The following is a 27,389-nucleotide window of genomic DNA, read 5'->3' as shown; positions in this document are numbered from 1 at the left end:
TGCTTGGATGCAGCACTCTGTGAACTGCCAGCTTCTTTAGCAATGACCTTTTGAGGCTTAGCCCCCTTGTGGAGGGTGTAAATGGCTATCTTCTGCAAAACGGTCAAGTCAGCTGACTTCACCATTATTATGAAGCCTACTGAACAGGACTGACAGACCATTAAGAGGCTCAGGAAACCTTTGCAGGTATTCTGATAGATTAGAATTTGACACCTTGAGTCTACAATATTCAAATTTTCTGATATACAGAATTCTGGGTTTTCATAAACTGTAAGCCATAACAATCGAGATTAATACAAATAAAGGATTACAATATTTCACTTTGGGTGCAAAAAAAATCGATATTTATTGAGATGCACCTGTGTGTGTGTGTGTGTGTGTGTGTGTGTGTGTGTGTGTGTGTGTGTGTGTGTGTGTGTGTGTGTGTGTGTGTGTGTGTGTGTGTGTGTGTGTGTGTGTGTGTGTGTGTGTGTGTGTGTGTGTGTATAGCTAGCTATATTGTTATTATGTAAAGGGTTTACGTCATTATGACGACAAAAATAGATGTACTTTTGTTTTTACTCTTTATATATATTTATTTATATATATATGTAATATTATTTATATATTTGTGTTTAACTAATCCCGGTTTCTACCCGGAACATAATATTGGTAACACAAAATGGCGACCTCCTTGCTGCGGATAGGACGACTTGGGTCTCTCAAGGTAATAATACTAAAATGTAACCATAACACGTTTTTATGATGTCGTGTTGTCGTTCATCAAAAGGAAAATCAACAATTTAACAGGTGATACTACATACATGGTATATATCTCCGCCCACTGTACCGTCCTGTATATTGTCTGACCCCGGTCGGACTGCTGAAGTTCAGGGATGGTACCGTAGTACAGATTACTATAGGAGGGGGCACATCGGAATGTTAAAAACGTTTCTGTTTTCTGTAGTCAAAGTCAACATTGTAACGCAAAACAGTGCGGTTGCGGATTTTTTTGGAAATAATTTAGGAAGCAAGTGTCACTGTCGTGTTGTAATTCGGTGCCCTCCATTGCCATACACATGTCAAAGAGGTGAATCAGCTCCTGACTCACACCATCTTAAGGTAGGGCCTTTACGCTCCAAACCAGCTTAAGGTAGGGCCTTGACCTCATTCCTTTAAATGAACAGGCGTAGTAAATTCTATTCAACATGGTCAATAAAATGTCTTACACTTAATATGCCCCTCTTTGAATGGCACAGTTGTTGTCCCTTATGGAATGACTTTTGAGGTGCACAATATATTTGTTGACCTGACCCAATCAATAATAGTATACGTTATTCCTATGTATCTCTATCATACCTAATCCAAGTACTAGGCTTGCACTACCATTGGGTTATCATCTGTCTCTTGTATTGGGTTCAAGGACCAAGCCAAACTGATTTAAGGATTTTTTTTGCTCTCACCATAATTCCTTTGAAGTAGATTGTTGCCTCCTGGTGAGAGGCAACCAAATCACAACCTACTAAGTGTATCTCAGTTTGTGAATGATGTCACTGCTTCAAATAATAAAGCCTATTCATAACTTTCAAAGTCTCCATTGTACGATTTAGTAGCATGTTGACCACAGTTTGAGAGTTCTTGACCTCCAGCTCTCCTGAATCTTCATCCTGTTGTTTGTGTTTGGTGTCCTCTTGTTTGCAGGCCTTGCAGCTGGAGAGCTGGGGTGGTGTGCTGCGCTGGCCAGCGGCGGCTCTCTGCACACAGGGAGGAGAGCCCCCAGCTAACCCGGGAAAAGCTCAGAGCAAGAGTAAGGCCTTTTTCACTCCTCCACTCTTATCCTCTTCTTACCCCTCTATACATTTTGTTTGTTTATTGTCATTTAAATAATGTTTAATGACAAAGATGATGTGATTATCTTTCATAATGTTATTGTAACATTTATTACCCACTTCCATCTGCATCCATTGTCAAGTTCATAGGAAATAAAGTTAATGGGTATAACTTCATTTATTCACTTGTTAAAGTGGCAATCTCAAAGATCTCCCAACAATTTGAATTTAAATAAATGTCAGTTAAGTCACAATTGCCAAATTAGGTTTCACAATCGTGAAAGCAGAATGATGAAAGCCCTTGCAGTATTAGCAATGTTACGAACTGGGTGTTGGTGGTGACATTACTGCCATTCATTCAAATAACAAGGGGCATGCAGTGGTGGTACCAGAGGGTTTGGAAGAGCTAGTCTAACAGAGTGTGTGTGTGTTGCGGCGCACTGTTTATTTTTCACCATAAGTGCCACCAAAAAGAACGGATATAAGATCTTGAGATTTCCACTTTAGTTTTTCCATATTTCAGCTCCTGATAAGACGTCTATTGTCTTTGTTGAATCAATCCTGTAAAGCATAATCAAAATAACCAGACAACTTATTAACCAAAGTTACTTTCAATTGTTCAACCTGGGTTTATTGTAAGAGTTCTTAAGTGTGCCTAAGATACTTTGACAACCATATATTTCCTTCTTTGATTCTATCGATATTCTGCTAAAATATTATTGTGTACACTTGCTTGGATCTAAACAAGGGGGACCAGAAACCTATTCCAGAATGGCGACATGAGAGCTTCTTTCTCTTAGATGTGATTCCAGTCGAGCATTTGACCCAATTCCATGTGGCTGTTTAACTGTTTTAACCGTTCTCCTCTGCAGTAGAGGCTCCGGATGACAGAGCAACCTTGCTAGCCTACAAGACTGCTGTCGCCTTTCCCGTTAGGCTTGCACCCGCTGGGTTTCCCCCAGCTCATCTTCTAGGTGAACCCCTTCCTGAGGCCATCCCTGTTGGTCAGACAGCTGTGGCCGCCGCAGCCGTGGAAGCTAGTCCAGCGGGCCATGTCGAAACGATTACCCAAACCCTGCCTCCTGTCACTGAGGCTGCTCCTCCTGTTTACACTGAGCCAGCCCTGCAGGCCGCTGTTGAAACCCCTCCCTCTCTACCTGAGGCGGCGGTTACCGAAACTCCCGTTGTTGCCAAAACTACAGATGACGTGGCTCCAGCAGCTGACCCTAACCCTAACCCAGATGAGGGAGCATCCTTGCTAGCCTACAAGTCCGCAGTCGCCTTCCCCGTTAGGCTTGCATCCGCCGGGTTTCCCCCAGCTCATCTTCTAGGTGAACCCCAACCTGAGGTCATCCCTGTTGGTCAGACAGCTGTGGCCGCCGCAGCTGCTGCCACGCTCGCCCCTCCTGCAACCACAGCTATTGAAGAACCACTTGCCAAAGAGCTCCTTGAGGAAGCTAGTCCAGCGGGCCATGTCGACCCGATTACCGTCGCTGAGGCTGCTCCTCATGTTATCCCTGACCCAGCCCCGGAGGTCGCTGTTGAAACCCATCCCACCCTAACTGAGGCGGCGGTTACCGAAACTCCCGTTGTTGCCAAAACTACAGATGAAGTGACTCCAGCAGCTGCCACCTCCTCTCGGCCCAAAGAGCCATCGGCAGACGGATCGTCCTCTTCCTCTTCATCCAGCAGCGACTCTGACTCCGACTCCGACTCTGATTCTGAAGACTCCGAAGAGGGAGTCAAGACGAAGACGAAGGAGTCCTCTGCCACCACAGCGCCCTCTGCTGGAGAGGTCGGCGTGAGCCAAGACGCCGTCGCTCCCGGAGACAACATGAAGACCGGAGATATCGAGCCGGAGACGGCTGCGTTCGAAACCATTCCGGTGGACAGCCCTCCGACCTCAGCTACCCAGGCCACAGAAGAAGCTGAGGTTTCCGTAGATACGCATGCTGCAGCGGTCTCCAGTGAGGCGTCCGAGGAGTTGGTGGACTCCGCTCCACAGATCTCCTCTGCGGCTGAAGAATCAATCGCAGACGCGGCTCCCCGGATCCAAGAACACGCCGCCGAGCTAGCATCTGACCCCCAACCAACACCAGACAAACCCATCGAAACCTCTCCTCCCCCTTCTTCTTCCTCTTCTCTGGAAACCCCATCGGAAGGACCAGCGGTTCTTGAGGCTGCAGCCGAAGCTCACGTAGAACCGGAACCCTGGGCCCCGTTAGAAGCAGCAGAAGCCCTACCTGAAGCTCCACTGGTTGAAGCGGTGGCTGAAACTCCTCTTGAAGCTGAACCTGTGGCAGAAGAAAGCCCTGAGTCCGTGTCTGTGGCCCCAGCCGAGGTGGCATCTGAGGCTGTGGTTAAAGCAGAGGCCCCTGTAGAGGGCGCTGAGGAGCTGATGGATACAGCTCCAGTCTTGACTGAAGCTGCAGGGGAGGAACTCCAAGCTGTGGAAGTTACACATGCAGAAGAAGCTCCATCCGCTGTGGAAGCTGCAGCCCCAGCAGCAGCAGAAGAGAGCCCAAAGTCTGTATCTGAAGTGGCCCCAGCTGAGCTGGCCCCTGAGGCTGCAGTTGAGGCAGCGGCCCCTGTAGGGGGCTCTGATGAGCTGGTGGATCCTGCCCCAGTCTTGACTGAAGCTGCAGGGGAGGAACTCCAAGCAGAGAGCCCAGCTGAGCCTGAGGCTGTTGAAGCGTCTGAGGGTATACACCGCACCACCACCTCCACCCTAAACCCTACTCCCTCTCCCGCTCCACTGTGGATCTTAAAACACCCCACACCTCACCATCCTATACAGATATACAACGTCAAAGTGTTCATGAAGGTGGCATCGATATCCCCACAAAGCATGGGTCAAGTAGTTGTGTCTCGGTGCTGTCCCTGAAATCTGGTTTTGGCAATTTAGAAATGTTAGTTTAAAATACCTCCCTCACATAGATGCTTCTGCATTAATAGCCTTTCTTTCTCAATAGCTCTTTCATGTTCACCCCATTGTTTCCTTTGCCATTCATCCCAAAGAGGTAGTCTCAGTGAAGCCCTAGGCCTCTCTAACATGAGAAATCCAAACATGAGATATAAGCTAAAGTGCTCGGGACAGGGTCACGTTGCATTCATCTTCTACATGATTCTGTTGCCACCTAAATGACTCCATGACATTTATTTTCACTGACAATAGTTTAGGATTGATTCTGTGGCTTACATGAACCCAGGAACTGATATGATCATTGTACTGCCTTGGTTACCCCCTCTACATGCACATCATATACAATTTGAGGTTTCTGCAGACGTCCGCAGAGCCTGTGCATCCTCTCATGCTTGCAGATAGTAACTACTAATCTTAACAATCTTTACCATCCTCCTTCTGTTGATTTTGGATCTAAACTCTTTTCTGAATATCCTAAAAGGCAGCTGCACTACCAGAGGACTTTGGAAACATTTCTCTTGTGTTGTATAATTTATTTTTTGTATATTTTGGTTGCGTTGTTCATCACCTCTTTTGCCCATCTTCTACGGTGTTTTGGACTACTATGATTTACTAGTTATATTTCATCGGGTACTGTTGACATTTTATCCCCATGGTCAGGTGGTCAGGGTTAACCTGATGAGTGCCGGCTAATGCTATCGCTAATGCTAATGCTACAGTGCACAAGCTCCACAGTTTGGATACAGTTAGAGGAGTGTCTAAACATTTCTCTGCTGTAATGGTTAACCTGAGGTGTGCCAGCTAATGCTAATGCTATTGCTAATGCTACAGAGCACATGCTCAGGGTTCCAGTTACAGAGGAGGATGCGGTCCTCCACACCAGCAGGTTTTAAATGAAGTCACCTGGGAGACATTTGGGATCAGGGGAGGTCTTCCTGGAAGCAATGGATAAAGTGAACCAGATGTTGCAAACATTATGGCATATTATTATATATTTCTTCATTTTAAATATCTTTATTTTATTGTGTTCCTAAGATATATTATTGTGCGTGCGAAAGGTATTTGCAATTCTTAGTTTTATCATATATATATTAACCAGCACATCTTGTTAGCTTGGTCGACTGCTTCCTGGTATACACCCTCCCCTTCCAGGGATACACCCTCCCCTTACACACCTCTGGCTGCAGTTTATTTCTTTCCTTAACACCCAGGGGTGTTGTGCGCCCTTCTCCTTGGTCAAACTCCTACTCCTCCACATTGGTGTTAGATGAACACCATAAATGCATGTCTTCTAAAACATCCTGCCGTTTCAACTCTTTTAACCCCCAAAAAAGGGTGCGTCTATTAATGTCGTGTGTGCGCTGGTTGTGAGTAGATTCCCATGGATAACTGTCTCAGTGTATCACCGCATGTCTGCAGTCTGACCCACCGAAGCCCCTCTAGCGGCACAAGAGGATCTAATTAGCACTAGCTGCAGTCGTTCTTGCTTGGACAGGCTCTTTTATGTGTGCTTGTGCCTGTATAATCTGTATCGTGGGCTCTGATTCTGACTCTGCAACCAAGTGTATCTTATGCTTTCCTTCCCCCCCCCCCAACACACAAATTCAGCCCCTTAGGCCTTTCACGCCTGCCTGGCTCCGTTCTCTACCAGGGGGGTGGCGGGGACGGGAGGTGTGCCTGTGATCGTAGGAAGTACCCCGGCCGTAAAATATCTTTGTTGACACGTGTGACTATTTAAATGTATTGGCCTTCAAAGACCTTATCACGTGTTGACAAATTGATACAAAGCTTGTGAAGGTTTGTGTTCTACTGAGAAGCCAGTATTCTGGTGCCGAACAACCCCCTCCACAAGGGAGAGAGGTCCCTTTTTCAGGTTGAAATACAAGTAAAGATGGGGTCTTGTCAGTTTTTTGGTTATCTGCTCTTCTGGGCACTTTTGATGTTCAGCTCTTAAAATGGGGAGAGGTCTGTGCGACGCCTTGGGGTTCCAGACTGAAGATTTCCTCATCTTATTTAGTCTTTTTTATGTACCTAACATCCCGTCCCCTTCCCTCTCTCTTCTCCACAGAGGCAGCAGCAGCCCCGGAGCCTGAGGAGCCGTTTGACAACAGCACGTACAAGAACTGCCAGCACCACAACTACAACACGTTCACGTTCGTCGACCTGGATCTGGAGATGGCCAAACACCGCCTGCCCCAGCCGTCCTCCGGCCGACCATCTCCCCTGCACTAAAGCAGACGGCGGTGATATCCGAAGAGTCGTGACAGTCTATCTCGGAAATACCCCCTCCCTGAATACGTTTTGTCTGTTAATGATGGCGATGTGCTTGCCCTTTGTATCTATGGTGCAGTTAATTCTGTTGTGAAAAGAAATGTGATGATATATTAAAGTTCACCTATTTGAATCGAAGTCTCATTCTTTGTGAATCCTCGGTTCTATTGTGCAAAGAGAGGCAGCAACTCATAAGAAATCTGCGATGATCAAACGCCTTTTTATGGTGTATTTGTACCTCAGGGGGGTCATTTAAATAGCGCTGAGTGTGCAAGTGGTTTATCTGCCTTCTATTTTAATGATTTCGCTTTTGACTCGTAGCCCGCCTGTGCGGAATATCATGCCCTAATTATCACGTCTATATGCGGCGAAGGCCTACTATTGCTTGTTAAACATCCGCGACTTGGTTTGCTGTTAGTGCGGCACTGGCAAGGAAAGGGGGCGAGCATCACCACCGATTTATAGATGGGCGAGAATCATGGATGCAGAATGTGTTCCGTGTTATGTTTTTACGCAGAAGCATAAATGAGGGCAGTGGATTACGCAGTGCCAGCCGTGCCCAGCAGGGTGCATGGACTCGAGGGGTGGGGGAACAAGGCTCTCCACCGAGTCCTCATATCTCCTCCCATCTCATGAATATTCATGAGCCAAAGGCTGTGCGTGTCCTTGCGCGATGACGCAACGCGACAACTGCGGGTCCCGATTGCTGCAGCCGCTTGTCAGTGTGACGAAGATTGGCACTCAGGTAAGCTGTCACTCAAAATCTTCTTTTTCCGTTCCCTATCAATCAAACAATCTGGGCTGCACACAAAAAATGCCCAGGGCGAGAATATGCGGACATATTGGGAGCATCGGAGGTTGTTTGGATGGGAGAGCATTGGCAGTACTAGGAAGAAATAAAACTCAGTCTGCGGGAAAAAAAATATGTCGGGCGTTTTGTTGGGGGGCAGAGGAGGATTGTGGAAAGGCAAGGGCGAGTGGTGGAAGCAAGGCCCCGCTCTACCCCTCTCAGAGGAGGGACAGGCAGCTGTCCTCCCATGATTGATTGACTGATGTGGGCAGGATTTAGGAAGCCTCACCGGCTAGCATGTTAGCTTTTATTTTTATGTCGATTTTTATTTTTACAGACCTTAACGTAATTATGTGATCACGTATAATGCTTTCAAGTGAAAGGGGACGATATCTTATGTGGAGCTGTTTTATACAGCCATAAGATGTAAAGAAAGCAACGAGCTGCTAGTGATCCGCAGCGGGGCTGTTAGCTTTGTTAGCATGGGGGTTCGCTTTCTGGCAGTGGTTTCCTTGCTAAATATGGCGGTTTGCAGTCTGCTTGGTGTTGTACCGGCAGTTAAACGCCAGATAGCACACCACAGATCCTTGTCGTAACTCTGCTTGTGTAAAAATAGCCGTCCAGCTAGTAGTAGCCTACTTTAGCGAGCTACCTAGCGGCTAGGTACCCTGCTGAAGTACACTAGCTGAGGTGCTATTATTGTTTTCTTTAATTATTGAGATAATGATTTGATTGCTGTAGTATTAAGCAGTCGTATGGATTACTGGCGAATACGCAAAACAAATTGTATTATTTGTATTACTCCCCCCGGATATCTGCTAATGTTGGAAATCGCGTGTGTGTGTTATCTCAACATGGGTTGCATGTAGAGAGATTGGCTTATTGGGATGGGATCAATGACAGTGTCTTTGAATGTTGGACCACCCAATGGGCTGTGGACAAAAATGGATATTGCTCTATGTTGAGGGTACTATTTAAAACTGAAATGATTGAAATACCTTTTTTTAAGTCATAAACTTGGTCCCATAATACATAAACAATGTGCATGCCCACATGTTTATTGGTTGAATAATTGCTGTTGCTGTCAGTGACGCACGATGCTACTTTGATTTATTGTGCATGGAACATGCTTCAATATTATTTTAAATGAAAGATAAATATACATTTTCCCTTATCAATTATAATGAATCTCTTATAAAATACAATGTATTTTTACCCTATCATAAAATCATACATCTAAGTTCAACTTTTAAGTTAAATCTCAAACTTAAAAAAGAAATAGCCATATGTTAAAGCCTATTGTACTTTGATCTTGGCTGTTTGTGTGTGTATGTCGTAAAGGTTGGCCCACGGTCCCACCTCTCTATAATGCCCCAGTGTTTGCAGCATCTGCAGTGAACATGATGGCAGCCCAGTCGGTTTCCATAGACAAGTACCAAGAAGGAGAGCAGCAGGTGGGTCTCAGGGGAAGTCCTATCTAGGGCTGAGTATTCTGACAATCTATGTGAAGTACTAGCCCTGTTAAAGTAAAGTTTAGTTGCCGATATGAACGTATATTCGCAGTTACAGTATATTCCTCCCCCAGTAAGCTCCTCAAAACAAAGCTTTAAACTAATGATAACCAGGCATTCTTCATGCAACATAATACTTGATATCCTTGCATCTCCTGTTTGAGTATTATATTTGCACTGTATCGGTCTCAGATCACAGTGAGCTACAACAAATAACCGTACGGCAGACCTGAAATGTTAAACCACAGAGCAAGGACCTCTTCCCTCAAACCGCTCCTCCCCATACGCGCATCACTCACTACAACACTCAAACATTGCCAGTGCCAGAACATTGCTGGTGTTCATAAAGAGAGCGGGGGAAAGATCTGTGACTAATGAGAAATGTTCCACCCCAAGCAAACAAGTATTTTTAGCCCCGCCGGAGCTCAGTCCAAGTCATTGTTACCCGAGTCACATGGTTGGAGCTGGGATTGCTGGCAGGGTCTCCCATGCTGGGTCTCTCCCTGGCTCCCAGCCTGGCCCCCCGGCCTGCTTTTAGTCACAGGGCAGGTTCAGGGTGTTGAACCCCTACCCCCCTAGTGGAGGAGGTTACAATTATATAATAATTATTGATTACAATTATTAATGGGAAAATATTATTCATGCCGATATTGTTTCCCTGCCCAGCCTCCAAGTTGAAACCTGAACAAACTGGAACCAAAACAAACGGGTACGGCGGGTCAAGCTCAGGCCGCCGTCTCTCTATGTCCATTGTACCTCCCTGCCTTGTTCAGGCTCTCGGTCACATTACGCCTCCCAGTGCCGCTCCTGCTGATCATCTATCCATTCCTCCAGCAGTTAGTGCAGCTTTGTCTCGTTAAAATAACAGCTCCTTATAAGGATTTACCCCTGCAGCTAGTTCACATGATGTCTTTATTTTATCCTGTATCTCTGTTCTTGCTTATTCTCCTGCTTACTCTCTCTCTGTCTCTGCTCGCATGTCATCTCATCTGTTGGCTTTCAGATGCAAGGTGTGGCCCAGGCAGAAGGGGATTCGGAGCAGAAGTTCATCGAGGGGTCATTGGTGGAAGCTCCGAGCCCCGCCCACAACGAGCCACAGACGCCCATGGACGCAGACAAAACCGCCATATATCGGTACTGCCCTCATCCTCTCTCAAACGCCCTTTGTCTCTCTATCGACTCCCTCTGTCACCTTCGCTCTTCGGATGAATGGGGATTGATTACAAACGGGTTGGTTCAGGCCAGTGTGTCTGAGCTGTCATCTTCTACCCTTTGACATCAGATTACCCTTCCGCAAACAATATGTAAAAAAGAATTGGGCAATGTTCCTGCCATTCAAAAAATTGGTGACAAATGTGTATACTGAAATGTGAGTAGTGCAGATTGACATAACGACGACAGGGGGTGACAACCTCCCAAATGGACTCCTAATGTGTCAGGCATTAATAGCAGATTGGTCCTATACTGGTCCTCTACTAGTCCTCTACTGGTCCTATGCGATCCAGTGGGATCTTAATTTGGATGCCACGTGTGAACAGGTTTAGAGAGGACCCTTCCAGGTGCTCTCGCTTTGTGTGCCTGATGTTGAACGGCGTCTTCTAGAAGCTCAAGCACTGAGCATCTCTTTGCCTGAATAGACAGTACCTATTTAGCCTTTTTATCCTCCTTTAGCGGAGGATATTGGCTTGTTGCCGGCCGAGAAAGCTTTTGGATCCTGAATTCAACAGTGCATCACACAGTACTAATCCTGGGGATTACCATGGTAGAAAAATACCACATGATATGTATTACAAAGAGAGAGGGAAAGATTGAGGCAATGCACATTTTTTGATCAGCATTTGCATTATGTTTACATATCTGGATACAGTAGTTTACATTGGTGGTGTCACAGCCGACTGTCATTCCTTGGAAATGTATATTTGATCTGTCTATTGTGTGTATATATTATAATAATAATAATAAAGGTTCAGAATATTCCCATATAAAATAAATGATGTCTCAAACGGTGTTTTTGTTGTTGTTGTTGTTGTGCAGGCACCCTCTGTTCCCGCTGTTGGCCCTGCTCTTTGAGAAATGCGAACAGTCCACACAGAGCTCGGACTGCATCACGTCGGCCAGCTTCGACGTGGACATCGAGAACTTTGTGCGCAGCCAGGAGAAGGAAGGCAAGGCCTTCTTCAGCGAAGACCCCGACCTGGACAACCTGGTGAGAGGACAGGGTGTTTATGTTTTCTTTCAGTCACATCCATCTCTCTGTCTCTCGCTGTCTCTCTTTTGTTCTCTCAGTGTCTGTGTTTCTCTTTTCTCTCTCTATTGCTCAGTTTAAGGAGATGCATATTACAAACTAGATCAGATAACACCTGGTCCCGGCTTATTCGTAAAACAAACCAAGAAGTGAAAAAATTGCATTCATATTGTGATTTTTCACAGCCTTGCTCATCAAGAGCCTAGGTTTATAATAGTCCCTTAGCTTTATTCCAATGCATAATCTACAATCAGAGTAGATGATTAAATGTATCAGAAGATTAACCTTCTTCCCAGCCTTAATAGTCCTGTCTAATTTGTCCAAATTTCCCAAAAACAGTTGGATTGAAAATTAGGTGAATTCTTCTTTAGCCACTCATTCCATTGGTGTGTGGCGACACAAGCCCTCGGTGACTTGAGTTCCCATCACCAGTTTAAATCCACTGTGTCCAGCGGATGGCGCTGAAGTCAGCCCTGCTCGCTGTTTGCATCGAGAAGTTGTCTTTGAAATTTTAAGATTATAGACCTATAGAAATGCATAACCCATTCAGTCTTGTGTCTGATTAGCATCCCCATCCACGCTAGAGTTCATAACAGTTTATTTCGTTTTTCATTAGTGTCTATAACTATGATTAAAATAAATCGCTACAATTGATATTCAACACGTTTTTTCCAAATATCAACATAGTGCGACACATTTTCCAATGTGTAAAGAACACTAATCTGAAATAAATCGGCTGATTTATTGAGATTAGGAAGCAAAAAAGGTGGAACAGTCCTATTGAAAGTCAAACAGAATTCATCATCGCGGATATAATCGTGTGTGTTCCACATTTTGCAGTAGGCTATAATATAAAGATAAATAGCCTACAATAAGTGTGTGAATATGTGTGAGTTTTTCATCGACTCAAGACAAGAACTTCATCAGTTTAAAGACACACCTCGAAGCAGGTAGCACTGTTGTATCGGACATGAGAATCCCATCCGCAGAGCTCTATCGGAGCTCTGCGCTAAGGGAGCCCTGCTCCAGAGGACCCCTGTTCCAGAGGAGCCCTGCTCTAGAAGAGCCCTGCGCTAAGGGAGCCCTGCTCTAGAGGAGCCCTGCTCTAGAGAATGGAGTCAACCAAAGTATGTTCCCAGCTGCCGGGGATGCGTTTTAATCACAGGAGTGACAACCACATGATGGTCTGTTGCACACGGGTTGGTAACCCTGGCAACCACCGCAGCCAGGCCCATCTTTACATGGATGTGGTCGGTGGTTATTCTCCCCTCTCTAATCCTGTGTCATTATGTTCCATCAGACCCTTAATGTGTCCTTTACCCGTTGTTTCTTTGGGTTTTTGTGATCTATCTGATGGCTTCGGATTCATAGGAAGCTGAGTATTTGACACACAAAGAAAACAAAACAATTCCTGTTATGACGTGCTTAAACACTAACATAAATTTTCCATACACTCCTTTACCTGGGTTGTATTAGTAAATGCCTACTCACCCCAAAACTAGAGGTAGACTTTCCAGTTTAACAAAGTCAAAGTCCAAAGTCAATATATTAAACCAAGCAGCTAGGGTTAACCAAGATGTTAATCAGCATCAGCTCATGTAAATCCAGGGCCCTGTTTCAAGGGCTGGATTTCCAGGTTAACCAGTTATGTCAACTCAGAATTCAAGAAGAAGGTAAAGAAGAAGATGGTAAACATCAGAAGACGACTGTATAATGGGAGTTTCAAGGGGTCTTTCTCTTCCTAACCTTTTGACCTTTCCCCCTTTGACCCCCAGATGGTGAAGGCCATCCAGGTGTTGCGGATCCACCTACTGGAGCTGGAGAAGGTGAGCGACCTCTGCAAGGACTTCTGCAGCCGCTACATCGCCTGCCTGAAGACCAAGATGAACAGTGAGACCCTGCTGAGCGGAGACCCCGGGAGCCCCTACTCCCCGATGCAGGGCCCCGGCCTGTCCCCCCTCAAGACCCAGGTACGGCCCACACACAGACACATGGGAGCCCCTAATCCATGGCCTGTCCCCTCTAAAGACCCAGGTACACCCCACATACATACATGGGAGCCCCTACTCCCCTCTGCAGGGTCCGGCTTCTCCCCCCTCTAGAGCCAGGTACACCCCACCCCCAGACACAGGGGAGCCCCTAGTCGCCGCTGCATAGTCCGGGCCCGCCCCCCTTCTAGACCCAGGGACAGCCCAAATGCACACAGACACATGGAGGCCCCTAGTCCCCGCTGCAGGGCCTGGCCCCCCATGAGACCCAGATGCACAACAAGGTATGTAACAAGTTGGTTTGTAATGTGTGTTTAAAAGGTGTGTGTGTGTGTGTGTATGTTTCCTCAGACTCCCACCTCCTTCGCAGGGACCCTCAGTCCCCAGGGTCAGATCATGGTTCAAGCATCCGCCCTGCAGCAGGGCAACGTTACCTTGACAACCGTCAACCCCACCCAGGTGGTCGCAGGTAACGACCGACATGAGCCTCTTCAAAAATAATCGTACAGATTTAGATTTTCCAACTTGTACTGCCCCCGATGAAGGAAAGAAAGCAGGAAACGACATGGATATGAAATGTCACAAAGAAGGTATGGCTCCTTATGGGACTTTAATCCTACGGTTGCTGACTAATGAGCAGCATCAGCGCTATGACTTCCTGCCAGACCGCGGCCTCCAGGGCACATCAAGTGTAAACACTCATCGTGTGTGTGTGTGTGTGTGTGTGTGTGTGTGTGTGTGTGTGTGTGTGTGTGTGTGTGTGTGTGTGTGTGTGTGTGTGTGTGTGTGTGTGTGTGTGTGTGTGTGTGTGTGTGTGTGTGTGTGTGTGTGTGTGTGTGTGTGTTCTCCAGGTGGAACGGTCTATCAGCCGGTTACCGTAGTAACACCCCAAGGCCAGCTAGTGACGCAGGCCATCTCTCCCGGAACGATACGAGTCCAGAACAACCAGGTGAATCCCCACACCACCACTCACACAGGAGGCCACACACTGTAACAAACACAGTGGGGGGTTCCCCAATAAAGGAGCAGGCCGCTCATTCTCTAGCGAGGATGTCCGCTGTTACAACTAATTTGTACTCGATACTAGTCATTTAATAACCACTCTTTTATGATCACTGATGCACAGTTATGGCTGTGTGGGGTAAATCTTTCAAATCTATTTCCATTTGAAAATAATGTCTGTGTCTCTGTATCTTCTCTCAGCTCCAGCTGCAGTTCCACCAGGACCTGAATGCGTTCAGCCACGAGGAAAACTCTTCCAAGAACAAGCGTGGGGTTCTGCCCAAGCAGGCCACCAACGTCATGCGCTCCTGGCTCTTCCAGCACATTGGGGTGTGTGTGTGTGTGTGTGTGTGTGTGTGTGTGTGTGTGTGTGTGTGTGTGTGTGTGTGTGTGTGTGTGTGTGTGTGTGTGTGTGTGTGTGTGTGTGTGTGTGTGTGTGTGTGTGTGTGTGTGTGTGCCTGCCGGCCTGCCTGCCTGCCTGCCTGCCACTGGATAAAGGGGCATGTTATTAAAGGGAATTGGGGAAGTTAGTTATTAGCTAATACTTAACATTTGGTGACATAGTCTAGGTCTTTATTTCCAATTGGATCCATCTCCTCTGCTAAACATGACATGGGATGAACCCAGGAGGAAGCAGAATTGTGCCTCCCAAGTGAATGCTACACACACAAAAAGCAATGTCAAATTAGAGATTAACAATGTTGGTGTTGTGTGGCCCTGTAGCACCCATACCCAACGGAAGACGAGAAGAAACAGATCGCCACCCAGACCAACCTAACCCTACTACAGGTCAACAACTGGTGAGTCACGTCCCCGAGGAGGGATCCAAGCAGCAGCATGGATATTGACCCCACCCTCTAGTCTTCTAGTCCACTCTTCAATTATACTTCACCGCCCTACTCTGATCCTCTCATCTGCTCCTCTTTCATACGTTCTCCTCTTCCTCTGTGTTCTCCTCCTCCTCTCAGGTTCATCAATGCACGGCGGAGGATCCTGCAGCCCATGCTAGACGCCAGCTCTTCTGAAACCCCCAAAACCAAGAAGAAAACCCCTCAGAACCGGCCCCTGCAGCGCTTCTGGCCCGACTCCATCGCCTCGGTGGGCGGGAGCCAGCAGGTCACCATGCCCGACGGTACGCCATCACCACCACCACCACCACCACCACACCCTTCTCTACCTCCACCACCACCACCTCCTGCACTACCACTACCACCCACACCCTCTCCAACACCTGCACTACCACTACCACTACCTCCACCACCACAACCACACCCTTCCTCCACCTTCCTTATGCTCTTCTGCTGTTTGTAATCCATTAATATTTCATTCATTAGTAGTCATTTATTGCTTTTATCTGAAGCGACTTGCAGTGAACTATTTTGGAGGTGTCAGTGTCATTCAGTAGCATGCAGGGGGCTGGGTGCCTTTCTTATGCAGACAAGTGGGCTGTAGACCATAGGAGTCGAACCCAATACCATACCTGGTACCATTTGGTACCATTTGAGTTGATATGGGGGCGGGATGGTCTTATAGTGGTGAGGGTGTTTGACTGAACCTAACCCTTTGTATTAAAGTCTACTAATAGACTAGACGGTTCAATATTCAATAGAAGAGGTGTAAGAGGTAATTATCAGACTCTGCATGGGAAAAGGAGTTTCATGTTTTCCTTCTGGCTATACAGTACGTACGTTGGGTAAACCAGTAGATGTATGAGCAACAAACGGTTTGTATGTTAGCAACAGCTAGCTCATACAAGCAGGTTGTTGGGGACAGTCTGCTCATGGCAAACAGGCTGCCGGTCTCTCCGCTCATCCCTCCCTCCCTCCCTCCCTCCCTCCCTCCCTCGGCAGGCACCATGGTGACCATGAGCATGGAGGGTCTGCAGAGCCTGACGTCGGACGGCGCCACGCTGGCGGTCCAGCAGGTGATGCTGGGTGGCCACAGCGAGGACGAGTCCTTGGACAGCGGAGAGGACGACGACGACGACATGGCTGGGCTGGGCCTGGACCACAGTGACTCGCTGCAGTAGAGCACAGACACCATGGACGGACACACACACACACACACGACACACACACCAGACATACATCCATGACACAGATGTATACACTCACAAACATACACACGTAGATGCTTGTACACACATACGGATACATGCCGTTACAAACGCATAGACATACACGTCCATTTACACAAAGACAAACTTCAAAGCTGATATATTGTTATAGACAAAGACACACTACTACCACTGTATACTGGCCTACAGATCAACACACACAAGCAGACACATCCCAAATGCTCTCTCACACGCATACACACACACTTCTCCCAAGCCTTTTACTGGCTGATGAATCAACACACACATAACACTTAGACACTACTTTGACAGTCTCACACACGCACAAACACATACTCCACAAAGATGATACGTTTACATAGAGCACAAAACCACAGGACGTATGCACAGAACCGCTTCTGCCCACTAGTGGACGGCAGCACGAACTGCGTGATGTGTACGCCCCCAAAAGTTTCATTTCAGAAACCGTTTTTTTCTTTTATACCATGTAGACAAACGTTGGCGAGTGCACTTTTTGTATTATATTGTAAGCAACCAATGGAAGCTAAAAAGAAGTGTTATAAACAAGAACACCAGAAGGGGTCATACTTTGTACCGCTCCATTAATTAAGGTTGAATTGTTTTCTTTCATATATATATTTTCTCCTCCACTGCCGCCCCTCTGCCCGCTTCCTCCCCCCCCTCCCTTTTCTATGTGAATCCTGTTTGTTTGGATGCCAACGCTTCAGCAGAGAGCTCGTCTTCATTTCCTGCATGCTTGTGTTTTTTCAGTAGAAGTGCACACGACTCTAGTTAGAATCGACTCTTACTGGTGGTCTCTGACCGGGGTCTGTTCTGTGGCCCATCAGGGCATGGAGAAGGAGGGGGGGGGGGGGGGGGGGGGGGGGGGGGGGGAGAGAAGGAGAGAAGGAGAGAGCTTATTTTTATATACAAACTTGAGAAGTAACGAGTGGTTTTGTTTTTTTCCTTGTTTGTGTTTCTCTTGTTTTGTTTTGTAAGGAATATTTATGTACAGATTCATTATTAAACTAGCGACCCTGTTTTCCAGGGTTCATTTCAGTTTTCTAGTAAAAAAAAGGAACGAAAAAAAAAAGTTGAATGCTGATTGAAAAATTGCTGTGTAAATCTGGTTTTAAACTTGCGATACAAAAAATGGCCTTACCGATGTTCTTTTGTAAAGAAATCTAGCCAAGAAGCACAGAAAACCAGAACGTGAATGAAATTAAGTCAAAGGACACTAAACTACACAAGGCTTGTCTTGTTTTTTTTAAATAGAGAAGTTTAAAATACTTTTAGGCTGGGAATTGTGAGGGAATCGCCCAGGGGTTCTCTTTCAGTAACTTTGATCGCAGTACTTTTTCTTCTTTTTAAATATAAATCAAGTTTTACCCCACATTGTGTATGCGATGAGTCATGTGTTTTTTAATAATTTTACCATCGTTGCGTAGTGGACTACCTTTTTTTTGTTTTTTTCAAAGTGCACAATCCACATTACTATGCTTACCACACAATCACGCTTAAGATGCAAACTTCAAATCACAGTTGAGAATTCAAATTGCAACCAAGAACAGACCGTTTACACAAATATATATAATGTGTGTATCTCTAGATCTAGATCTAGAGATACACACAAATAACTGCTCACATCAAGAACAGAGAGAGCTACTTTGGAACATTTTAGGCTCCCTCTTTTAGTTGTATGCCTTAAAGGATTAAAATAATAAAATAGAAAAAAGACTGCATTCTGTGGCTTCAAGCCCTTTGTTACTCCTTCATAAAACATATCCTCTCAACTTATCAATTTGTTGATATTGGACTTTTGCTGCAGAAAACGTTGGTTGCCTCTCGTGTGTGAAACCTCGACCGTTGTGCTGTACACCAGCAGCAGGCGAAGGCCTCTGGTGGTCCGGCTGTTTGCAGGGTCCGGAGGACCAGGAGCTCTGTGACTGTTGGGCCTCAGCCCACACACCGTCTCTACTGTCGGGCATCCGTTGGTATCTTCTCACTCTCTCTGTCTGTTGGGTTTGCCTTAGAGCTTTCTATTTTGGAATAAACAATGCCTAACCTCTGGCTTGTCCTGCGTCTCCTTCACATCAGGTGTGTCTCAGAGATTTTTCTTGGATAAAAAGTGTCATTTTTTGAGGATCCAACTTTCGTTTTCTTGGGTCCCAATTGCCCTATTACGGATAAAGTTTAACAGCTCCAGAGTCTTAAGGAACAAGTGTTGTTTACGGTGATTCTGTCTCCGTCCTGTTAAGTATGCTGTCACAGCACAATCACGTCCACCGATGGGGAGGTCTCCCCGTCCAGCTACTGAACCAGCCATGTGTGTGGTAGTGTGTTTAATACTGGCTGCTTCAGTGCTCTTTGCTCTCTGTAGTGGAGGAGCGTGCCTCTTCCCTCTGAAAGAAAAGCACAGAGGATGTTTGTTACCTAGGGGGTTAAAGGCAGCAGCAGCTAGGGTTAATACAGCTCAGGTGAGAGACATAAGGTCACACAGCTCAACTCTAGAGGGCAGTGTTGCATCAGCTTTGTCCTCCTGACCTCAAAGATTAGAATGGTTTGGTGGTCGAGCCAATCGGATGCTTTGGACAGCATACCCCATGAGGTGAATACGGCCTTCCTACCTCATTACTGATGCCAGGGGAGTTCCATAGCCTCCACAGCAAATAATTTGTTGAATTCCTTAAACAGGTAAGTAAGACAGCTATGAAAAGCCCTGTTTTAAACTTCATGCTGTGTTTCCCACCAGGGGGAGGGGGGGGGGTCAGAGAGTGAGGCAAGGTACCTCCATCTGCTGGTGCACCCAGGAGAGCAGCTGCGTGATGCGGGTGTACACCCCAGGCTTGTTGGGCTCCGCACAGCCAATACCCCAGCTGGTGGCCCCAACTAGCTTCCACACCGAGGGGCCCTCACAGGCCAGGGGCCCGCCACTGTCTCCCTGACACACAAACACACACAAACACTCATAATTCATTTCTTGAAGATGCATTTTTCGGCCTTTGGCCGCCACCGCTACTTTACAGCATGAGCCCTGAGTCATTTGGTGAAGAACACCAGTGGATGACGTCCACCCACCTGGCAGGAGTCTGTGCCCCCCGCCAGGTAGCCTGCGCAGATCATGCGAGGGGAGATGAAGCCTTGGTAAACCTCCGCCCGGTTGCAGGCCTTGTTGGAGAGGAGGGCGACCTGGGCTGCGTTCAGAGACAGGCTGGACTCGCCTGCAGGGCCCAGAGGGGGGGAGGAAGGATGGATGGAGGGAGGTACAGGATAGTGTGATGGTTGAAAATACCAAATGTTTGATCATTCTTGTACACTGATCAGCTAAAGACCAGCTGGTTTGGATACAGCAGGTTACTGCCCAGATGTGTCTGACCCACCGTCGTCCACAGTGGAGCCCCACCCTGAGATCCAGCACATGGAGCCCTCCTCAAAGTCCTCCCCGAAGTGAGGCAGACAGATGGGCTCCACATTGCCTGCAGAACAGAAGCTCAATCAACTACCTCTCACAGTGGTTGAGTTCTGGCCATGTTTCTAACAATAATAATAATAAACAAACATCTACAAATATCCTGGGCTTTAAGCCAACAAACTATACATTTAAAACAATAAACAAGGGCATTTTCAACCCAGCCAAGGGCAGGGCCTCATGGCTCAAACTCAAGTACAGGTCACACATATCTTGAGCTAACTGTGAACCAGATTTGCAACATTTCAAGCATTTGGGGAAAACAATGACTGAGATATTGCAGTTTAAAGATCGAAGCTTGCCATCGCATCACCTGTTTGACCCCTCTGTTAATAAAACAATATTTGTGTTGATAACAGCCATGTTGTAGATCAAACCAACTTTTTGGGACTATCTAGTCATATGCAAAGTGTAATTTCTGTAGCAATTAGAAGGGATATGAATATGCTTGGTAACATCTCAACCAAACCAAAAGCTCATTAGAAAGAGAGACAAGAGGACGTGTAATGACAGCTCTAACGGCACGCCATGAAACCTGAGATCAGAGTGAGGGAAAGAGGTGAATGGATGGGTGGAGACACTGAACACCAAGGGAGAGAAGGGAGCTACCTGTTTGTGTTAGGGTGTTTGCGTGGGGGTTACTCTGCGCATGAGTTTGTGAAAACATGTCTGTGTGCGTACGTATCTGTATGTGTGTGTGTGACTGCGGATGTGTTTGCGACTACATGTTTGTATGTGTGTGAATGTGTTTATGTGGGTGTGTGTGTATGAGTGACTGCAAATGTGTATGTGACTACTTGTTTGTGTGTATGTGTTTGTGTGTGTATGTGTGTCTACGTACGTACGTGCGTGTGTGTGAGTGACTGTATGTGTGTGTGACTAGATGTGTGTGTGTGCAGTACCGTTGAAGGCCAGTGGTTGGCTCAGCCTCATCAGGGCGATATCGTAGTCCACGCCGTCCGACTGGTACTGGTCGTGGTAGAATATCTGCTCCACCGCCTGGGCATGCGCCGAGCTCAGGGTCTGCTGCACGATGCCTGCATGCACCGTCCACTGGACAGGCTGGGAGGGCAAATACCTGGGGAGGCAGGGGGGAGGGAGGGAGGGATGAGGCAGGGAGGGAGGGAAGAGAGAGGGAGAGAGGAGGGAGGGAATTACAGAGGGAGTGAGGGATGAGAGAGTGAGGGAGTGAAGGACGGACAGAGGGAGGGAGGGAGGGAGGAGGGGACGGAGGGATGGGTGGTTGATTGACGCTGGGGCAGAAAGCTGCCCCCATCTCTGCTAGATGGAGGCTTGTGCAAAGCCTTACTAGAGAGTGTCAGTCGTTATGGAGATACCTTATAGGTACATTGCACTTGCCCACCACCTGACTGATGAGCACAGTACTGACTTGTAAACGCAGTGCGCTACCGTGAGGATCCATTGGGGGGCGATGATGGAGCCACCACACATGTGTTTGCTCCTGAAGTGCAGGCTGACCTGCCAGGGGAACTGTCCAAGTGTTGAGGCATTGCCCCCGACAATGCGGTTGGGATTCTTGGGCCTTGTGCCACACTCTGATGGGAGTGAGGGACAGCATAGAGCGGTTACACACACATACACACACACACACACACACACACACACACACACACACACACACACACACACACACACACACACACACACACACACACACACACACACACACACACACACACACACACACACACACACGATAACAGCCCCAGTGTTGCTCTCACCAAGACACCTGATGGTGGTCACCTTCCCTGAGGTGCACTGAGTCTTACTGTGGAAGGAGAGGAGGTGGAATATAAGGAACCTTTCCATGATGAGGAAAATTCTAACATCAGTAGAGCTGTGACAGTGATTTTAGGTGATTTGTAACACCAGCAACATCCAAGTTATGCCATTATTCTGAATGGCAGTGATTTCAGATGATTTGCATTGTTGTGATTTAATCAGATTCATAGAGTTATTATCAGGATGATTTAATCAGATTCATAGTGTGTGATCAGGTTGATATCCTCAGATTCATAGTGTTGTGGTCACTGAATACAGGTCATTTGCCCTGATGTGTAGAGCTGTGATTGTACCTGAGGTTGCTGTTGTTGTGGATCTTGATGAGGTGCAGTCCAGAAGGGCTCAGGTTGATTGACACCAGATTGTTCTGGAAGTCCTGCTCCACGGAGGAGAGGGGCGTGGCTCTGGACTCCACGTATCTGAACATCATTATTGTTAATATTCATACTAATACCAGCACTACATGGGAAACACATGTATACATAGAACAAAGTGTTGCATATGATTCTACAATAGATTGAGTTTCTCTTGGTGATCAAACCAGTAGATTCTTCCAAAGGACATTTTGCGTTGAATGTTACCCATGGATTTCAACAATGGTACATTAGCACATTGGTCTCTGTTATAACACATTTTATGTTTTATTACTTATTTGGAATGTGTGTGGATGACAGCTGGTTTAAGCAGCCTTACCTGGCCGAGTCTGGGGCTGGGGGAGGCTGCACACCTGTACATTGAGTACTCAGTGTACAACAGGTTAAACTAGCCATCAGCACACACACTCACCATCACACACCATCGCCATGTACCAGTATTAAGAAACGTCTACATAAACAGGATCTCAACACCACCACCCGGGTCCTTCTTGGTGGAGGAGGCCCTTCAAGCGTAGTGTCCAAGCGTTTGTACACTGGAGGGCGCTCCACTCTGGGCGTATATTGTCTGTCAATGTGGTTAGTGTTCACATTTGTGGCAGGGTCGTTCACACTAAATAGTCTTTGGAAGAATCTGTCCAAATTTGTTTTTCAAAGTTATAAGAAATTATGTTATTCATTCATTCAATATTTTTTTGGTACCAAATACTTCGAACAAACCAGGATTGTTTGATGACCCAGAGTGGTATTGTCCTTTGAAACTGATAATGAGTGGCCTACCTGGGGTATCCCAGCTGCTTGCAGGCGGAGCGCCCCAGGTTGTTGTTCCAGTTGTCTGAACACATGGTCCTCCACACGCCTCCACTGAGCACCTGGAGAACGCCACGCTTCCCACTCAGACGCACTGCCAGGACAACCGTTACAGCTTTTTTATACAGGATAAGAGGATGTGCATATCTGCTAGACAGGTAGTGTGTGTGTGTGTGTGTGTGTGTGTGTGTGTGTGTGTGTGTGTGTGTGTGTGTGTGTGTGTGTGTGTGTGTGTGTGTGTGTGTGTGTGTGTGTGTGTGTGTGTGTTTGTATGTGCGTGTGTGTGTGTGTGTGTGTGTGTGTGTGTGTGTGTGTGTGGGTGTATCGGTGTTGGTGTGTGTGTGTGTGTGTGTTCTCACCACAGCTGAGTTCGTCCTCGCCGTGATCACAGTCCAGCTCTCCGTCGCACTGAGCTGAACTGCTGATGCAGCGAGACGACTTTCTACAGCGAATCTTCCCCACACAGCTCAGGCCCACTGAAATGCAAATCATGAGTTCAGAACCCATCCCCACCGCTCTGAAACACTGGAACACAAATAATGAGTTCAGAACCCATCCACACAGCTCAGACCCAGTGGGAAACAAATCGTGAGTTCAGAACACATCCACACCACTCTGACCCACTGAAACACAAATCATGAGTTCAGAACCCATCCACACTGCTCAGACCCACCGAAATACCAATCATAGGTTCAAAACCCATCCCCTCAACTCAGAGCGATTACAATACAAATCACAGATCCGGAGCCCATTCACATTTTTTGGTTTTAAACTGACTGAAATACAAATCATAGGTTCAATACCCGTCCACAAAGTTTGGACCTACGAAGGTAACATCAAATGGTCAGAAACCATCCCCACAACTCTGAGTAGAAGCTATTGCGTGTGGGAACTAAAGGGAAATATTACCTCTTCATGTCTAACTTACGGTAATTGTTTGTTTGTGTTCTTGGAGGCCTTGAGTCATAGAAGCCAACATCAGGCTTAGATCTTATCAGCCATGTAAGCTGTGTGCGTAGATATCAACTGTAAACCAACACTGTTTCACACCCCACCACGAGCCCCATTCTATTAAACACTCTCATGGGCCAAGAGGAGGAGCTCTTGGTCGCAGAGCGAACCGCGCAACACATTGCTCGACCAAGAGCGCTTTCACCATCAAATATTGATACAGGAGGAGGAGGAGGGGGGGCCCTGAGTGCACGATGGTTCATTGCCAACCAGCGGGCTGAGGCTCCGCCCAGCAGACACTCACCTCCCAGGCCGATGCCGAACGCCAGAAGGAGCACCACGAGCACCGCAGCGGCGATCAGCAGCTCGGTCTGATGGGCCAGCAGTCTGCCCTTCCACGTCTTGTCTTCCATCTCATTTTCTGGAGGGATGGAGGAATGAGAGAAGGACATTACTAGGCATAAGAATATATAGCGGATGGATGGTGCTCATGTACATGAATTAATTAAATGATTCACAATCACAACAATGCAAGTGATGGCGAAAGCCTAATATCAAACTACTAGGCTTTGGGATTTTGACCCCTTTTTTCCATTCCACCACAAAACATGATTTGCAGCTGGAAATTCAACAATGAATTCCAACATCCACACCGACACTGTCTGTGGGACAACGCAGGTTATTGCAATCACAGCTAGTGGGCCAAGCACCATTTGAGCCGGGCCTTAGTCAGTTTGTTTGGTTGCATTCTAGTGTTTGGTTACTGTTTATGAATAGGGTGAAATTGCATTCTTGTATGTTTGATGTGACGCATTTCCAAGCATCTCCCACCAAGGGAGTGACTGAAAGGGTGCAGGTGATACTTCACGATCTGGATTTGTAAGCCATTGTTTTTCATTGGGTTATTTGTTTTTCAATGTAATACCCAGCCTTTTGGTGCATTGACCGACAGGAGATTGAAGGCAGACGGCAACATGGGTGATTGGTGAGTTGAGGTTGTCCTTCAGGTCTAAACAAGACATCTACCCATCCATCCATCCCTCCATCCCTTCTATCCATCCATCCATCCATCCATCCCTCCATCCCTCTATCCATCCATCCCTCCATCCCTTCTATCCATCCATCCATCCATCCCTCCATCCCTTCTATCCATCCATCCATCCATCCCTCCATCCCTCTATCCATCCATCCCTCCATCCCTCTATCCATCCATCCATCCATCCATCCATCCATCCATCCATCCATCCATCCATCCATCCATCCATCCATCCATCCATCCATCCCTCCATCCATCCCTCTATCCATCCATCCATCCCTCCATCCATCCCTCTATCCCTCTATCCATCCATTCGCCCATCCATCCATCCATCCCTCCATCCCTCCATCCCTCTATCCATCCATCCGCCCATCCATCCATCCATCCATCCCTCCATCCATCCATCCATCCATCCATCCATCCATCCATCCATCCATCCATCCATCCATCCATCCATCCATCCATCCATCCATCCATCCATCCATCCATCCATCCATCCATCCATCCATCCATCCATCCCTCTATCCATCCATCCATCCGCCCATCCATCCATCCATCCATCCCTCCATCTCTCTATCCATCCATCCATCCATCCATCCCTCCATCCCTCTATCCATCCATCCATCCATCCATCCATCCATCCATCCATCCATCCATCCATCCATCCATCCATCCATCCATCCATCCATCCATCCATCCCTCCATCCCTCCATCCCTCTATCCATCTATCCGCCCATCCCTCCATCCCTCCATCCCTCTATCCATCCATCCACCCATCCATTGATCACATCTCGCTCTCCATCTGTGTCCTCCCATGTCCAGAAGGACTCCAGCGGGTCAGGGATGTGCTGGGAGAGCCTTGGCCTCACCGTTCATGAAGGGCTGCACCTTGGTGACGGGCATGGTGGGGCTGGACGGGGCCTTTGGGGGGCCCTCCTCCGCTCCACGGGGCTCTTTTGCTGTGGTGGGGCTCTCAGTGGGGCTCCCCAGAGGGCTGACGTTCAGAGTGTTTGGGGTCTCGACTGATGGGAGCTCCTCCTCGGTCACGGAGACCACCTCTAGGTCTGGGGGGCCGGACTCTGGGACCTGCATCCAGACGGGGTGATGTCCATTGATAAGTTAAATGCATAACACCAGTTGTAACTAGCTTCTGCGCCTTCTACACATAGAGTGGTCAACACAACACAGTATCCAGTTGTATGGGTCAGCGATAAGTCAGACACTGTAGGCCGTGGCTTATTCACCATTCCTCCCATGCAGATACGTACTGAAGATTTATATATATAAAGAGAGGGAGAGAGATGTTAAAATGATTGTAACTAGAGCATAGTTCGTTAACAGAAGTAACTGTTTTTTTGTAACTAGGGAAATTGCTGTCAACTTCCTAGTGAGTTTACCATACAGTCACTGGCTGTATCAGCAAATGGGCCACTAGAATTGTGGACCATAGAAAGCACATACATTCAATAGGACTAGTTTGAGAATTTCAATGACAGGGCCAACATGCAATGAATAAATATACTAAAATATATTTATCACGTTATTATCAAATTTAACCGCTACTCAGCGAATATAATGTGAATACAGTGGTGAAAAACATTACACTTAACGCCATTTGTTTCCCTGACTTCCCTGTCTGGAACAACATGTTAAGTACCGGTAGTTCTGTGGTCCAAACCAATGGGTGACGTCACAGAGGATGCTTCCATATTCTGTGCAACCATCACTCGTCTCCAGCAGCTTGCTCTTGGTTTACATCAGTCTAGTAGTCATATGACTCTAGTAGTCACATGACCCTAAAAGTCAAAGGAGTCAAATAGTCACATGACTCTAAAAGCCTCATTGCTCTAATAGTCACAGCAGTCTAGTGGTCACATGACTATAATAGTCACATGACTCTAATAGTCACAGCAGTCTCGTGGTCACATGACTCTAATAGTCATATGGCTTTAATAGTCACATTACTCTTATAGTCACATGACTCTAACATTCACAGCAGTCTAATATGCACAGCAGTCTAATAGTCACATGACTCTGATAGTCACATGGCTATTATAGTCACATGACTCTAATAGTCACATGACTCTAACAGTTACAGCAGTCTTATAGTCACAGCAGTCTAATAGTCAAATGACTCTAATAGTCAAGGTAGTATAATAGTCACAACAGTCTAATAGTCACATGACTCTTATCGTCACAGCAGTATAATAGTCTCATCATTCTAGTAGTCAGAGTAGTCTAATCGTCACAGCAGTCTAGTTGTCACAGCAGTCTGGTATTCACAGCAGTGTAGTAGTCACCGTAGTCTTATAGTCACAGCAGTCTAGTGGG

The 27,389-nt window shown here is 46.9% G+C and overlaps 3 protein-coding genes across 5 annotated transcripts in view; 2 read left to right on the top strand and 1 right to left on the bottom strand.

Annotated features, from left to right (window-relative positions):
* The first annotated feature begins 647 nt into the window (after positions 1-647).
* On the top strand, positions 648-7,249 carry ndufv3 (NADH:ubiquinone oxidoreductase subunit V3). 2 transcript variants are annotated; one of them, XM_056580248.1, is made up of 4 exons: positions 648-706; positions 1,681-1,786; positions 2,681-4,510; positions 6,800-7,249. In XM_056580248.1, exons 1-4 carry the CDS (start codon positions 662-664, stop codon positions 6,961-6,963), a joined length of 2,145 nt encoding a protein of 714 aa, XP_056436223.1. In that variant the 5' UTR covers positions 648-661; the 3' UTR covers positions 6,964-7,249. The 2 variants fall into 2 exon arrangements, with proteins under 2 accessions (XP_056436223.1, XP_056436224.1); XM_056580249.1 differs by lacking the exon at positions 2,681-4,510 and having other exon boundaries at positions 6,800-7,159.
* Positions 7,250-7,664: 415 nt separating this feature from the next.
* pknox1.1 (pbx/knotted 1 homeobox 1.1) lies at positions 7,665-17,473 on the top strand. Of its 2 annotated transcripts, none has more exons than XM_056580256.1 (11): positions 7,665-7,747; positions 9,134-9,246; positions 10,307-10,437; positions 11,338-11,509; positions 13,324-13,518; positions 13,888-14,005; positions 14,388-14,485; positions 14,740-14,868; positions 15,262-15,338; positions 15,507-15,670; positions 16,389-17,473. In XM_056580256.1, the coding sequence occupies exons 2-11, from the start codon at positions 9,193-9,195 to the stop codon at positions 16,565-16,567; spliced, it is 1,317 nt and encodes a 438-aa protein (XP_056436231.1). In that variant the 5' UTR covers positions 7,665-7,747; positions 9,134-9,192; the 3' UTR covers positions 16,568-17,473. The 2 variants fall into 2 exon arrangements, with proteins under 2 accessions (XP_056436231.1, XP_056436230.1); XM_056580255.1 differs by lacking the exon at positions 7,665-7,747 and adding an exon at positions 7,760-8,759.
* Positions 17,474-18,972: 1,499 nt separating this feature from the next.
* tmprss3a (transmembrane serine protease 3a) overlaps positions 18,973-27,389 on the bottom strand; it is a 9,262-nt gene continuing 845 nt past the window's right edge. Inside the window, exons 2-13 of the mRNA XM_056579292.1 lie at positions 25,928-26,144; positions 24,327-24,443; positions 23,431-23,547; positions 23,042-23,165; positions 22,181-22,306; positions 21,827-21,873; positions 21,475-21,640; positions 20,987-21,162; positions 19,996-20,091; positions 19,694-19,836; positions 19,404-19,556; positions 18,973-19,017 (exon numbers count right to left, since the gene is read on the bottom strand). Coding sequence (XP_056435267.1) covers positions 18,973-19,017; positions 19,404-19,556; positions 19,694-19,836; positions 19,996-20,091; positions 20,987-21,162; positions 21,475-21,640; positions 21,827-21,873; positions 22,181-22,306; positions 23,042-23,165; positions 23,431-23,547; positions 24,327-24,443; positions 25,928-26,144 — 1,527 coding nt within the window. The remainder of the gene's footprint in view (positions 19,018-19,403; positions 19,557-19,693; positions 19,837-19,995; positions 20,092-20,986; positions 21,163-21,474; positions 21,641-21,826; positions 21,874-22,180; positions 22,307-23,041; positions 23,166-23,430; positions 23,548-24,326; positions 24,444-25,927; positions 26,145-27,389) is intronic.

The sequence above is a fragment of the Gadus chalcogrammus genome, chromosome 20, assembly GCF_026213295.1.
Source record: "Gadus chalcogrammus isolate NIFS_2021 chromosome 20, NIFS_Gcha_1.0, whole genome shotgun sequence".
Taxonomy (NCBI): domain Eukaryota; kingdom Metazoa; phylum Chordata; class Actinopteri; order Gadiformes; family Gadidae; genus Gadus; species Gadus chalcogrammus.
The sequence above is the reverse complement of the archived record's forward strand: the minus strand, read 5'-3'. Positions and strand labels throughout refer to the sequence as shown.